The sequence below is a fragment of the Narcine bancroftii genome, chromosome 3 (assembly GCF_036971445.1).
Source record: "Narcine bancroftii isolate sNarBan1 chromosome 3, sNarBan1.hap1, whole genome shotgun sequence".
NCBI classification, from domain to species: domain Eukaryota; kingdom Metazoa; phylum Chordata; class Chondrichthyes; order Torpediniformes; family Narcinidae; genus Narcine; species Narcine bancroftii.
In genome coordinates, this window is record NC_091471.1 from 27699668 (window position 1) to 27715360 (window position 15693).

Sequence of the window (15693 nt, forward strand, 5' to 3'; positions counted from 1 at the left end):
GCCCAAAACCCACGTGCCGGTCAGGAGGAGAGGTTTCTGGACAGTAGAGAAGTGAGGTTAGTTCCTCCATTTGAGGAAGCTGAAATACACCAGTATTTTCTGCATTTTGAGAAAGTAGCTGTAAATTTAAAATGGCCACCAGACCAGTGGTCACCCCTGCTACAAAGTGTTCTTAAAGGGAAAGCCCAACAGGTGTATTTGTGTCTCACTGTACAAGCAGCTGATTACGAATTTGTAAAGCAGATTATACTCCGATCTTATGAACTAGTCCTAGGGGCTTATAGACGAAAGTTCAGGAGTTTAAAAAAAGCAGCAACCCAATCTTACCTGGATTTGGCTTATAGGAAGGTTGTGTGTTTTGATCGGTGGTGTGCCGCAATGAAAGTAGAAAATAACTTTGATTTATTGAGGGAAGTCATTCTGATTGAGGAGATTAAAAATTGTGTTCCTGACGATATTCAAGTGTACTTGGCAGAGTAAAATAGAAAAACTTGGCAAGAATTGGCTAAATTCACAGAGGAATATGCTTTAACACACAAGCCTAAGAGGACACCAGGGAAAACATTTCAAAGGAATACTGCTGATAATCCAATTAGAGTAGAAAGAAAATCTAGAAGTGAGGTTAAAAGAGAGGAATAGAAATGGGTGAGGGAAAAATTTTCAAGTGTTATTTGCCACTATTGAAAGAAGCCAGGGCACATAATAGCAAATTGTCCTGTATTGAAAAGGAAGAAAGAAAGGGATGGTACCAACTGCCTGTGTTCAGAGTGAGAAAGTTTGGGATATTTTTAACCATTCATGACTGAAGGTTTCATTTCGGTTAAAGAAGGATCCAATCAAGTGCCAGTTAAAATCCTGCGGGATACTGGAGCTGCCCAATCGCTTGTATTAAGAAACGTTTTGAATTTTGGTGAGGAGACCGATTCTGGAGATGTGAATTTAATTAAAGGCATTGGTGGTGAAGCAGAGCCTCTACCTTTATATAGAATAGTGATGAAATCAGACTTAGTTAATGGCCCGGTTACGATAGGGATAAGATCAAGTCTGCCAGTGGATGGAGTTTCTCTTTTGTTCGGAAATGATTTAGCGGAAGGTAAAGTCATACTTGCGGTGAAACTCACAAATAAATCATTGGTTTATAAGTCTGAAAAGGATTTGGAAATCTACCCTGTGTGTGCCATTATTTAGAGCCATGTCTAGAAAAAGGTAGAGGTAGAAAAAGTCTGTGATGATCCTGTAGTGGAGACAGGCATTGAGTACAAACGTAAGGATCCAGCTTTGCTGTTGTCAAGAGAAAAAATAACAGCTAGACAAAAGCATGATCCTGATCTTGCTGGGATAAGAGATAAGATTCTGTCTAACCAGTAAATTGAAACTGTGCCAGTAGGTTACTTTGTTCAAGATGGAATATTGATGAAAAAGTGGGGACCACAAGTTATACCTGCCAGTGAAAACTGGGTGGTAATAAGGTGTTGTAATTCCTAAAACTTACAGGAATGAAATATTAAAGTTGGCTCATAGTACACCTTTGGGAGGTCATCTTGAAGTGAAGAAGATGGTAGAAAAGATAAGGAAACAGTTTTATTGGCTGAAATTAAGAAAGGATGTTGTGAACTTTTGTAGAACCTGTCACACTTGTCAACTGGTGGGCAAGCCTAATGAAGGACCACCAGTGGCATCTTTACAACCCATCCCTGCTTTCGGGGAGCCCTTCTCAAAAGTGATAGTGGATTATGTTGGCCCATTGCCAGAAACCAAAGCAGGAAATGAATATTTGTTAACACACATGTGCACGGCTTCAAGGTTTCCAGAGGGTATTCCCCTGAGAAACGTTAAAGCAAAGACGAATGTGAACGCTATGCTAAGATTTTCCACACCAGCTTCCCAATGTATTTATGGATACCTTAACATCAAATTCTGGCTGGGTGTGGTACTCATCTAATTAAAACAGACCTCAATCATACTAGTGCCCAAAAAGAGTGTGTAACCTACCTAATTGAAAAATGAAAATAAATAAATAGATATAGATATATTAATTTAATAAATAGGAAAAAGTGACACTCACATCCACAGTGAAGAAATGTTTTCAATAACTGGTGTTGAAGCATATCTACTCCTCTCTGAACCCTTCTCCATTAACAATGGCGTGAAGCAAGGCTGTGTTCTCGCACCAACCCTCTTTTCAATCTTCTTCAGCATGATGCTGAACCAAGCCATGAAAGACCCCAACAATGAAGACGCTGTTTACATCCGGTACCGCACGGATGGCAGTCTCTTCAATCTGAGGCGCCTGCAAGCTCACACCAAGACACAAGAGAAACTTGTCCGTGAACTACTCTTTGCAGATGATGCCGCTTTAGTTGCCCATTCAGAGCCAGCTCTTCAGCGCTTGACGTCCTGCTTTGCGGAAACTGCCAAAATGTTTGGCCTGGAAGTCAGCCTGAAGAAAACTGAGGTCCTCCATCAGCCAGCTCCCCACCATGACTACCAGCCCCCCCACATCTCCATCGGGCACACAAAACTCAAAACGGTCAACCAGTTTACCTATCTCGGCTGCACCATTTCATCAGATGCAAGGATCGACAATGAGATAGACAACAGACTCGCCAAGGCAAATAGCGCCTTTGGAAGACTACACAAAAGAGTCTGGAAAAACAACCAACTGAAAAACCTCACAAAGATAAGCGTATACAGAGCCGTTGTCATACCCACACTCCTGTTCGGCTCCGTATCATGGGTCCTCTACCGGCACCACCTACGGCTCCTAGAACGCTTCCACCAGCGTTGTCTCCGCTCCATCCTCAACATCCATTGGAGCGCTCACACCCCTAACGTCGAAGTACTCGAGATGGCAGAGGTCGACAGCATCGAGTCCACGCTGCTGAAGATCCAGCTGCGCTGGATGGGTCACGTCTCCAGAATGGAGGACCATCGCCTTCCCAAGATCGTATTATATGGCAAGCTTTCCACTGGCCACCGTGACAGAGGTGCACCAAAGAAAAGGTACAAGGACTGCCTAAAGAAATCTCTTGGTGCCTGCCACATTGACCACCGCCAGTGGGCTGATAACGCCTCAAACCGTGCATCTTGGCGCCTCACAGTTTGGCGGGCAGCAACCTCCTTTGAAGAAGACCGCAGAGCCCACCTCACTGACAAAAGGCAAAGGAGGAAAAACCCAACACCCAACCCCAACCAACCAATTTTCCCTTGCAACCGCTGCAATCGTGTCTGCCTGTCCCGCATCGGACTTGTCAGCCACAAACGAGCCTGCAGCTGACGTGGACTTTTTACCCCATCCATAAATCTTCGTCCGCGAAGCCAAGCCAAAGAACTCCTCTCTGAGGAGTGATATGGATCTGTTCCAATTTGCCCTCCATAGCAACAGGTCTATGCCAGATGCCATCTCACCGGCTTTACTCAAAGCCCTAGAACACCTGGACAGCAAAGATCCATACATCAGAATGCTCTTTTTTTCCATTTTTCTAAATCTTGTATTTTTTTTAAATTAATGGTTGGTAGTTTAATTTGTATAAATGATTTAAATTGTTATATATCCTGATACTGAGGTAGTGTCTCGCCTGTGATTGCCATTTAAAAGGGAATTCTTTTTTACATTTTCTATAATCAAGATTGTTCGATGGTATCACTTCACTTTTATTGATATTAACTTTGTATCCTGATATTTCTTCATATTCTTTCAATTTTATATTTAGCCTTTTTATTGATTTATTTGGGTCTGTTAATTATACTACAATTTCATCTGCAAATAAGCTAATTTTAAATTCTTCTTTTACTTTTATTCCTTTTATCTTGGGTTCCCTTCTTATCAATTCTGCTAATGGTTCTATGGTCAAAGCAAACAGGGAAGGTGATAGTGAACATCCCTCTCTGGTTACTTTTGCTAAAGGTCCATTATATAATGCTCTAATCCAATTAATAAATTTTTTGGGTCATTTGAATTTTTGTACTATTTTAAATAGATAATTTCATTCCACCGTGTCAAGCTTTCTCAGCGTCTAGAGTTACTGCTATAGTTGATGTTTTATTTATTTGTGCTGTGTGGATTAAATTAATGAATTTACAAAGGTTATCTGCCACTCTTCTATTTTTAACAGATTCTGTCTGCTCTAATTTTACTAATTTCAGTATATAATCTGTTAATGTATTTGCTAGTATTTTTGATAACCTCACATTTACCAAAATTGATGGCTGTATGAAGCAAGTTCACTTAACCAAAAATTTTGTGTTGCATAAGGTAAACATAGATATACATTTATTAAGTTGTGGTTTATTTTCATAGGTTGACAGCCCTGATTGTATTTTGCTTGATTGGCATCCGGAGTCTGATAAAATTTATGAACCAAGATGAAGAGCAAAATGACATATGGAATCTATACCTGATGAGAGGTGAAAAAAATAAGGTGTGAGCTTTTGTACATTTTTAGAAATTTATCCAAAATATTAAATTTTTTGTGTCTACATGTGTGGAATTTTGAAAGCATTATTTTTTAAAGTTATTATTGAAAAAATCTGGAATACAAATGTGTCCTTGGGCCATTTAAAAATAAATCTTACCTCAGCGTTGTATTGATTTTATAGGAGGAGAGGCCATACTAGATCTAATACTGGTAATGAACTTAGTCAGGTGACAGATCTCTCATTGGGTGAGCATTTCAGAGCCAGTGACCACAACTCCAGTCCTTTAGCATAACTATGGACGAGGAGAGTAGACAAAATAGGTGGGTGTTTCATTGGGGAGGGGCAAATTGAGCAATTTGGCAGCGTAAATTGGGAACAGATGCTCTCAGGACAAGTGCACAACAGAAATGTGTAGGATGTTTAGAGACCATGCATGGGTTTTAAGATAGGTTTGTCCCACTGCAACAGGGGAAATAATGGTAGGATATGCAACCTGAGTTGACAAGAAGATGAAAACAAATACAAGGTTTAGGAAGCAGAAGTCAAAAAGAATGTATGAGAATTATATGGTAGCCAGGAAGGAACTTGAGAAAGGATAGGAGGGTGAGAAGGGAGCATGGAAAGGCTTTGGCAATTCAGATTAAGGAGAATCCCAAAGTATTCAATGCTTAAGTGAAGAACAGAGGGATGAAGAGAGTGAGGGAAGGTCCAGTCTGGAATAAAGGAGGAAAATGTGTACCTGAAGATAGTGGAAGTCTTCCTACTGAGAAGAATTTTGGTGCATGTGAGGTTAATGTGCTAGAGGATGTCTAAGTTAAGAAAGAGGATCATAAAATATTCAGGTGGATAAGTCCCCAAGATCGGACAGGATATACTCCAGGTTACTGCAGGAAGTAAGGGAAGGAATTATTGAGGTGTTGGCAATGATCTTTCTATCCACCCTGGCCACAGGAGAAGTACCAGAGGATAGCAAATGTAATTGCCTCGTTTAAGAAAAATAAGAAGCAGAATCCTGGGAATTATAGACCAATGAATGGTGGACAAGCTATTGAAGAGAATTCTTAGATACGGGTGTATGAGCATTTAGAAAAGCATAGTCTTCTCAGGGAAAGTCAGCATGGCTTTGTCAGGGGCAGGTCTTCTCTTAGGAGCCTAATTGAGTGTTTTGCAGAGATTGAAGGTAAGGAAGAGGATGTAATGCAAATGGATTTTAGTAAGGCATTTAAGAAGTCTCAACATGGTAGGCTCATCTTAAAGTCATGAGGTAAGGGATTCATGAGAACCTTGTCTGCTTGCATTCAGAATTCTGTTACTTGCAGAAAGTAGAGGCTGGTAGTAGATTTAACATATTCTGCCTTGAGGTCAATGCCTAGTGGCATTTTTCAATGATCTGTTCTAGGGCCCATGCTCTGTGATTTTAAAAAAAAAATATAAATAAATTGGAAGAAGTGGAGGGGTGGGTTAGTAGGTTTGCAATGATATGAAGGTTTGAGGTGTTTTGGTTGTCATAGGTTACAACCAGGTACAGATAGGATGCAGAGTTGGGTGGTAAAATGGCTGACAGAGTTCAATTTGGATAACTGAAGTGATGCACCTCAGAAGGTTGAACTTGGTGACAGTAGGTGACAAGTGGCAGGCTTTTTAAGTGTGGAGGAATAGAGTGATCTTGGGATCCAGGCCTATATACCCCTCCAGGTTGCTGCACAAGTTGATCAGGTGGATAAGAAGGCATATGGTATGCCTGCCTTTATTATTTTGGGGAATTGTGTTCAAGAGTCTTTTTTTTTAAATTTTTTTTTCCACACTATAAACCACATTGATCTTTTTTTAAAATTTTTTTATTTTTCACACCATAAATCACATTAACCATGGTACACACTTTTTCCTATTCACACGTATACAGTGCCATTTTCTCCCCCCCCCCTCCTCCCATCCCACCCTCCCTATCTCCCCCCTCCCGTCCATTTAAGGTATACAATCTAGGATACATTAAACCAGTCAAACAAAGTTGTCATTCAATAAAAATACACCAGAAATTCTACTGAGTCCATTCTTTTCATTTCCTTTTCCTTCCGTTAACTTAGGTAATGATTGTCCCCGGTAGGTTTTCGCTATTGTATTTAATGTAAGGCTCCCATATTTGTTCGCATATTTCAATATTATTTCTTAAACTATATGTTATTTTTTCTAATGGAATACATTTATTCATTTCTATATGCCATTGTTGTATTTTCCATTATCTTCCAATTTCCAGGTTGACATAATACATTTTTTTGCTACGGCTAGAGCTATCTTAACAAATCTTTTTTGTGCATCCTCCAAATCAATTCCAAATTCTTTGTTTTTTATGTTACTTAGGAGGAAGATCTCTGGATTCTTTGGTATATTGTTTTCTGTTATTTTATTTAATATCCGATTTAGATCTTCCCAAAATTTTTCTACTTTCTCACATGTCCAGATTGCATGAATTGTTGTTCCCATTTCTTTTTTACATCGAAAACATCTATCAGATACTGTTGGGTCCCATTTATTTAACTTTTGAGGTGTAATGTATAGCCTGTGTATCCAGTTATATTGTATCATACGTAACCTCGTATTTATTGTATTTCTCATCGTTCCGGAGCATAACTTCTCCCATGTTTCCTTTTTTATCTTTATATTTAAATCTTGTTCCCATTTTTGTTTAGTTTTACCATTTGTTTCCTCATTCTCCTTTTCTTGCAGTTTAATATACATATTTGTTATAAATCTTTTGATTATCATTGTATCTGTAATCACATATTCAAGGTTACTTCCCTCTGGCAAACTCAAACTGGTTCCTAATTTATCCTTCAAGTAGGATCTCAATTGGTAATATGCCAGCGCTGTATCTTGAGTTATATTGTACTTAGCTTTCATTTGTTCAAAGGATAAGAATCTATTTCCTGAAAAACAATTTTCTATTCTTTTAATCCCTTTTTTTCCCCATTCTCTAAAGGAAAGGTTATCTATTGTAAAAGGGAGTAACTTGTTTTGTGTCAATATTAGTTTTGGTAATTGATAATTTGTTTTATTTCTTTCTCCATGAATCTTCTTCCAAATATTGAGGAGATGATGTAATACTGGAGAACTTCTATGTTGTACCAATTTTTCATCCCATTTATATAATATGTGTTCAGGTATCTTTTCCCCTATTTTATCTAATTCTAATCTGGTCCAATCTGCCTTTTCCCTTGTTTGATGAAAATCTGATAGGTATCTTAATTGTGCGGCTCTATAATAATTTTTAAAGTTTGGCAGTTGTAAGCCTCCTTGTTTATACCATTCTGTTAATTTATCTAGTGCTATCCTCGGTTTCCCCCCTCTCCATAAAAATTTCCTTATTATTTTCTTTAACTCCTTGAAGAATTTCTCTGTCAGTTGTATTGGCAATGCCTGAAATAAGTATAATATCCTTGGAAAAATGTTGATTTTAATACAGCTTATCCTTCCTATTAGTGTTGGTGGTAACTCTTTCCAATGCTCTAAATCGTCCTGTAATTTTTTCATTAGTGGATAATAATTGAGTTTATATAGTTGGCCGAGATTTTTGTTTATTTGTACACCTAGGTATCTTATTGCTTGCATTTGCCATCTAAATGGTGATTCCTTCTTAAATTTTGAGAAATCCGCATTATTCATAGGCATTGCTTCACTTTTATTTATCTTGTAACCCGACACTTCTCCATATTCCTTCAATTTCTTATATAATTCTTTTATTGATAGTTCTGGTTCTGTTAAGTACACTATAACATCATCCGCAAATAAACTGATTTTATATTCCTTGTCTTTTATTTTTATTCCTTTTATATTATTTTCTATTCTTATCAATTCTGCTAGTGGTTCTATAGCTAACGCAAACAATAAAGGTGATAGTGGGCATCCCTGCCGTGTTGAACTGCTTAAGTTAAATTGCTTTGATACATGTCCATTTACTGTCACTTTCGCTAACGGTCCCTTATATAATGCTTTAATCCAATTAATATACTTCTCCGGTAAACTGAATTTTTGCAATACTTTGAACAAATAATTCCATTCTACTCTGTCAAAGGCCTTCTCTGCGTCTAAAGCAACTGCTACTGTAGGTGCTTTATTCCCTTCTACTGCATGAATTAAGTTAATAAATTTACAAATGTTGTCTGTTGTGCGTCTTTTTTTGATAAATTCAGTTTGGTCTAAATTTACCATTTTCGGGACATACTCTGCTAATCTGTTTGCTAATAGTTTAGCTATTATCTTATAATCTGTGTTAAGTAAAGATATTGGTCTATATGACGCTGGTGTGAGTGGATCTTTCCCTTGCTTTAGTATTACTGTAATTATTGCTGTTTTACATGAATCTGGTAAGCTTTGTGTTTTATCAATCTGGTTGATTACTTCCAGGAGGGGCGGAATTAATAAATCTTTAAATGTTTTATAGAATTCTATTGGGAATCCATCCTCTCCTGGTGTTTTATTATTTGGTAATTTTTTTATTATCTCTTGTATTTCTACTATTCCAATGGCTCTGTTAATTTATTTTGTTCCTCTATTTGTAGTTTTGGTAGTTCAATTTTAGTCAGAAATTCATCTATTTTCCCTTCTTTCCCTTCATTTTCAGTTCGGTATAATTGTTCATAGAATTCTCTAAAGTTTTCCTTAATTTCTTTTGGATTATATGTAATTTGTTTGTCTTTTTTCCTTGATGCCAATACCATTTTCTTAGCTTGTTCTGTCTTAAGCTGCCATGCTAGCATTTTGTGCGTTTTTTCACCTAGTTCATAATATTTCTGTTTTGTCTTCATTATATTCTTCTCCACCTTGTATGTTTGTAGTGTTTCATATTTTATTTTTTTATCCGCCAATTCTCTTCTTTTAGTTGTATCTTCCTTCATTGCTAATTCTTTTTCTATATTTACTATTTCCCTTTCCAACTGCTCTGTTTCCTGATTATAGTCCTTCTTCATCTTGGTTACATAACTTATTATTTGCCCTCTAATAAATGCTTTCATTGCATCCCATAGTATAAACTTATCTTCCACTGATTCCGTATTTATTTCAAAATACATTTTTATTTGTTCAATAAATTCTCTAAAATCCTGCCTTTTAAGTAACATGGGGTTTAATCTCCATCTATACATTCTTGGAGGGATGTCCTCTAACTTTACTGTCAATATTAAGGGTGAATGGTCCGATAGTATTCTAGCTTTATATTCTGTTTTTCTTACTCTATCTTGCATACGAGCTGATAACAAAAATAGGTCTATTCTTGAGTATGTTTTATGTCTAGCCGAGTAATATGAATATTCCCTTTCCTTTGGGTGTTGTTTCCTCCATATATCCAAAAGTTGCATTTCTTCCATCGATTTAATTGTAAATTTGGTTACTTCGTTCTTTTTGTTAATTTTTTTCCCAGTTTTGTCCATATTTGAATCCAAATTCAGGTTGAAATCCCCTCCTATAATATGTTCCCTTGCGTATCTGCTATCTTCAAAAAGATATCTTGCATAAACTTTTGATCTTCTTCATTAGGTGAATATACATTGAGTAGATTCCAAAACTCCGAATATATCTGACATTTTATCATTACATATCTCCCTGCTGGATCTATTATTTCTTCTTCTATTTTAAAAGGCACATTTTTACTAATTAATATAGCTACTCCTCTTGCTTTTGAATTATACGATGCTGCTGTTACGTGTCCTACCCAATCTCTCTTTAATTTCTTGTGCTCCAATTCAGTTAAATGTGTTTCTTGCACAAATGCTATATCAATTTTTTTCTTTTTTCAGTAAATTTAGCAGTTTCTTCCTTTTAATTTTGTATTCCATTAATATTTAAAGTCATATAGTTCAACGTAGCCATTTTATACTTTGTTTATTTTCCCTTTCCGTTTCTCCATCATTACCTTTCCTTCTTATCCATTTCTGTTTTCTTGTTTTGAACCCTTTATAAGACAACATTCCTAAAACATCAAACATTTTCCTTATTCTCCTATTTAAAACTTCTTTAGCCCCAATCTCCCCTTCCCCTCCTGAGTTGTCCTTTATCCCTTGTCGGACAACCACATCTCCCCTCTCCATTTGGATTTGCGAATTCACTCGCAAGCGTCAGCTGATTTTGCAGTGACCGCAACTCCTCCCCACCCAGCCCCCCCCAGAAAAGATTTCACTTTTCATATGTAACAAAGGTCACTCTTTTAGTTCCCTCCTTATTCCCTCTATTCCATTTCCTTCCCTTATTAATTCTTGTCTATACTATCTATATTTTCCTCTAAATACGGATACATTCATGTATGCACATTATACATATACACACGTGTACCTCTTTACCCACATACATATAAATCGTGGTCATTTTTACTCTTATTACATATCTTCATCTCTCAGTCTATTTTGTAATTGTTCTGCAAATTTTCATGCTTCCTCTGGATCCGAGAATAGTCTGTTGTTGTCCTGGAATAAATATTTTCAATACCACTGGATGCTTTAGTATAAATTTATACCCTTTCTTCCATAAAATCGCCTTTGCTGTATTGAACTCCTTTCTCTTCTTCAGGAGTTCAAAACTTATATCTGGAGAAATGAACATTTTTTGCCCTTTGTACTCCAGTGGCTTGTTGCCCTCTCTTACTTTTTCCATTGTCTTCTCCAGTACCTTTTCTCTTGTAGTATATCTTAGGAATTTTACTAAAATAGATCTTGGCTTTTGTTGTGGTTGTGGTTTAAAGGCCACTGCTCTATGTGCCCTTTCTATTTCCATTTCTTGCTGTAGTTCTGGACATCCTAGGATCCTGGGGATCCAATCTTTTATAAACTCTCATATTCTTGCCTTCTTCAGCTTCCTTAAGGCCCACTATCTTTATGTTATTTCTTCTGTTATAATTTTCCATTATATCTATTTTCTGAGCTAACAGTTCTTGTGTCTCTATAACTTTTTTATTAGATTCCTCTAATTTCTTTTTTAAGTCCTCTACCTCCATTTCTACTGCTGCTTCCCGCTCTTCCATATCGTCCATTCTCTTTCCCATTTCTGTTCAGGTCATATCTATTTTATTCATTTTCTCTTCTGTATTGTTTATTCTTCTTCTTAAATCATTAAATTCTTGCGCTTGCCATTCTTTAAATGACTCCATGTATTCTTTAATAAGAGAAAATATATCCTTTATCTTGCCTTTCCCTTCTTCTTCTATTTCACTGTACTCTTCCTCTTCCTCTTCTTCTTCCTCTGGGTTGGCCATCTGTTGTTTCTTTGTTGCCCTTTTCTTCTCTTCTTTCTTGTTTTCGTTGTCTTCTATGTTCTCCTCTTGCTGCAGGTGTTCTGCAGCTGTCATTGCCGGCTGTGGAGATCGACTCCCCAGCTGGTCACCCCTCCCGTCGGTGTGTTTTTTTGCATGCGCGGTTGCGCACTTTTACTCGGCTCAGCAAGCCATTTTTGTAGTCCACTTTCTACCGACCTGAGGGAGCGGGTTTCTCTCTCCACCGCGTGCCTCTTCGAACAGGTAAGGCCTTCTCCTTCTTCTTCCGTTGTCTTCTCTTCCTCTCTTCTTACCGTTGATTTCGATTTTCATCGCCATCTTCTTTCCACCTTTATACTCACTTTTCTTTAATTTTTATTTTTGTGCCTTTGTGTTTTCCTTTGTTTTTTCCGACTTTTCTGGAGAGGGCTGGAGTTCACCGTCCGGCCACTACTCCATCACGTGACTCCCCACCACATTGATCTTGAGGTAATCTTGTAGCTCTATGGAACTCTGGTTGGACCATGCTTGGAATATTGCATTAAGTTCTGCTTGCCTCATTACAAGAAGAATATAGAACATTTAGAGTGGGTGGAGACGAGATTGATCAGGATGTTGCCTAGTTTGGAGAACATGTCTTATGAAACAACACTTATGAAGCAACCTAGTATACTGCACTGAATTGATAATGTTCTGGGGCATCCACAGTCACAAAACTGTCTTTGTATGAGATACTGGCACTAATTGTGGAATTTTAATCTTGATGCCTATTGATTTCAGTTTTACCAGATTGATTCTATGCCACAAATGGTAACATTCTGCTTTATATCAAGGGCAATCAGTCTACCTCTAGACCTAGGCTGTAATGAAGTTCAGAGGTGACTGGTCCTCGTGAAAACTAAATTGGACCTTGGTGAAAAGGTTATTATTAAATGCTGCTTACTAGCCGTGTCAACAACACTTTCTATCACTTAAGATTCAGAGTTACTGGGCAATAATGCTTGAAGCCGTCATTAAAGATGAAATAGTGAAACTTTTGGAACGTAAGGGTTCAATCAGGCAGATGCAGCATGGTTTTAGAAAGGGAATATCTTGTTTGACAAACTTGTTAGGGTTCTTTGAGGATATAATGGGTGCGGTGGATAGAGGGGAACAGGTTGATGTTGTATATTTGGATTTCCAGAAAGCGTTTGATAAAGTGCCGCACAAAGATTTGTCAGTAGGTTACAGGGAAGTGGAGTCCGGGGAAATCTATTGGCATGGGTCGAAAATTGGTTGTCTGACAGGAGGCAGAGAGTCGGGATAAATGGGAGTTTTTCAGGTTGGCAGAGAATGGTAAGTGGGGTGCCGCAGGGGTCAGTGCTAGGCCCACAACTGTTCATCATTTACATTGATGACTTGGAGGAGGGGACAAAATGTGGTGTAGCCAAGTTTGCGGGTGACACCAAATTGAGTGGAAGTGCAAATTGTAATGACGATGTGGAGAGTCTGCAGAGGGATATAGTTAAGCTGGATGAGTGGGCAAAGGTCTGGCAGATGGAGTACAATGTTAGTAAGTGTGAGGTTATCCACTTTGGCTAGAAAAATAAGAGCTGAATATTATTTAAAGAGTGGAAAAACTACAGCATGCTGTTGTGCAGAGGGACTTGGGAGTGCTTGTGCATGAATCGCAAAAAGTTAGGTTGTAGGTACAGCAGGTTATTAAGAAGGCAAATGGAATGTTGGCCTTCATCACTAGAGGAATTGAATTCAGGAGTAGGGAGGTAATGTTGCAACTGTATAAGATACTCGTGAGACCGCACCTGGAGTACTGTGTCCAGTTCTGGTCTCCATATTTGAGGAAGGATATACTTACTGGCTTTGGAGACGGTCCAGAGGAGGTTTACTAGGTTGATCCCTGGGATGAAGGGGTTGACATGATGAAAGATTAAATCGTCTAGGATTGTATTCACTCAAGTTCAGAAGAATGAGAGGAGATCTTATAGAAACATATAGGATTATGAAGGGTATGGATAGAATAGATGTAGGAAGGTTTTTTGAGCTGGCCGGGGAAACTAAAACCAGAGGACACAGTCTCAAGATTCGGGGGAGTAGATTTAGGACAGGAGATGAGGAAACATAGTTTTTTCCCAGAGAGTAGTGAATGTTTGGAATTCTCTAACCAGGGAAGTGGTGAGGCTGCTTCATTAAACATATTTTAAATTCAGTTCAATAAATTTTTACATGATAGAGGAATTAGGGGATATGGGGAGAAGGCAGGTAGGTGGAGTTGGTCATAAATTAGATCAGCCATGATCTTATTGAATGGCGGAGCAGGCTCGATGGGCCATTTTTTATCCTAGTTCCTATGTTCCTATAATTGGGCAAATTAGGTTCATATTGCTTTTTGTGAACATGAGGTATTTTGCCAACTTTACTTATTGTAGCTATAGATGTTGAAACTGCACAAGAAGAACATGGTTAGAGGTAGAGCTAGTTCTGAAAAACAGGTCTCAATGCTTTAGGAATTTTGGATGGACCAATTGCCTTCACTATATCTACTGCAGTTTAAATTATGTGAAGTAAATTAAAATAGTTGATGACTGGCTACTGTGTTGCTTGAGTTCTGTGGAGGAAGCCAGAATATGCTATTTTCAGATGAACATCATTGCAAATATATCAGATCAACCATGATCTTGTTGATTGATGGAACAAGGTCAATGGGCCAAATGGTCTTATTCCCATCTACCAACTCGCTAGTCAACTGTGCTGATCGATTTGCTGTGAGATCATGCTGTCTTTTTCATTTGTGTAATGGATTTATGTTAATGTTTAATTTAATGTTAGACTATATTTCTTTTAGTAAAGTAAATGATAGAGTTAAATAATGTATTTGAATTCTTATCAAGTTAGTTGTGGGTTGGTACAGGGTCACACACAGGTCACATAGAGAAACATTGTTTTCTGAGAAGAGTTCATTCTCAGAGTCCACATGTCTTGGACAGACAGAGCTAATGGATTTCAAGTGGGTCTTAATTATTCAAGAGCTTCTGAGAAAGTTATCTTTTTAATCAAAGCCACTTAAGCCTCTTGAACAGAGATGAGGTCAGAGGCTATTATGGATATGGAATAGTTTTGAAAAAGGGACAGAATTTTGGAAGAAATAAAACTGGTCATGTGATTTCCAAGAATTGGATCAGTTCAGCTTAGAGTTTACAGAAGTCAAAACCCCGTGACATTGAAAATATGTAAAAGACAGGTTTGAGTTACGGTAACTAGAATTAGGAACATAGGAAGTAGGAACAAGTGTAGGCCAAAAATGGCCCATCGAGCCTGCTCCGCCATTTAATAAGATCATGGATGATCTAATTTATGACCTAACTCCACCTACCTGCCTTCTCCCCATATCCCCTAATTCCTCTATCATGTAAAAATTTATCTAACCAAATTTTAAATATGTTTAATGAAGCAGTCTCAACCACTTCCCTGGATAGAGAATTCCAAACATTCACTACTCTCTGGGAAAAACTATTTTCCTCATCTCTGAGCTAAATCTACTCCCCTGAATCTTGAGACTGTGTCCTCTGGTTTTAGTTTCCCCGGCCAGCTCAAAAAACCTTCCTACATCTATCCTATCCATACCCTTCATAATCCTATATGTTTCTATAAGATCTCTTCTCATTCTTCTGAACTCAAGTGAATACAATCCTAGACAATTTAATCTTTCATCATAAGTCAACCCCTCCATCCCAGGGATCAACCTAGTAAACCTCCTCTGGACCGTCTCCAAAGCCAGTAAGTATATCCTTCCTCAAATATGGAGACCAGAACTGGACACAGTACTCCAGGTGCGGTTTCACCAGTACCTTATACAGTTGCAACATTACCTCCCTACTCCTGAAATCAATTCCTCTAGTGATGAAGGCCAACATTCCATTTGCCTTCTTAATAACCTGCTGCACCTACAACCTAACTTTTTGCAATTCATGCACAAGCACTCCCAAGTCCCTCTGCACAACAGCATGCTGTAGTTTTTCACCCTTTAAATAATATTCAGATGC

The 15693-nt window shown here is 37.9% G+C and overlaps 1 protein-coding gene across 7 annotated transcripts in view; it reads left to right on the forward strand.

The window, feature by feature from the left end:
* The window catches only part of st3gal5 (ST3 beta-galactoside alpha-2,3-sialyltransferase 5), a 127744-nt gene that overhangs the window by 60446 nt on the left and 51605 nt on the right, over positions 1–15693 (forward strand). For 6 of the 7 annotated variants that reach the window (XR_011353288.1, XM_069923664.1, XM_069923663.1 and 3 more), the window contains one exon: positions 4301–4421. The exons of the other annotated variant lie outside the window; for it this stretch is intronic. Coding sequence is in view for 5 of the 6 variants with exons in the window: in XM_069923664.1 (XP_069779765.1) it covers positions 4301–4421 (121 nt within the window). In the remaining variant the exon portion in view is untranslated. The remainder of the gene's footprint in view (positions 1–4300; positions 4422–15693) is intronic. 7 annotated transcript variants of the gene reach the window in all.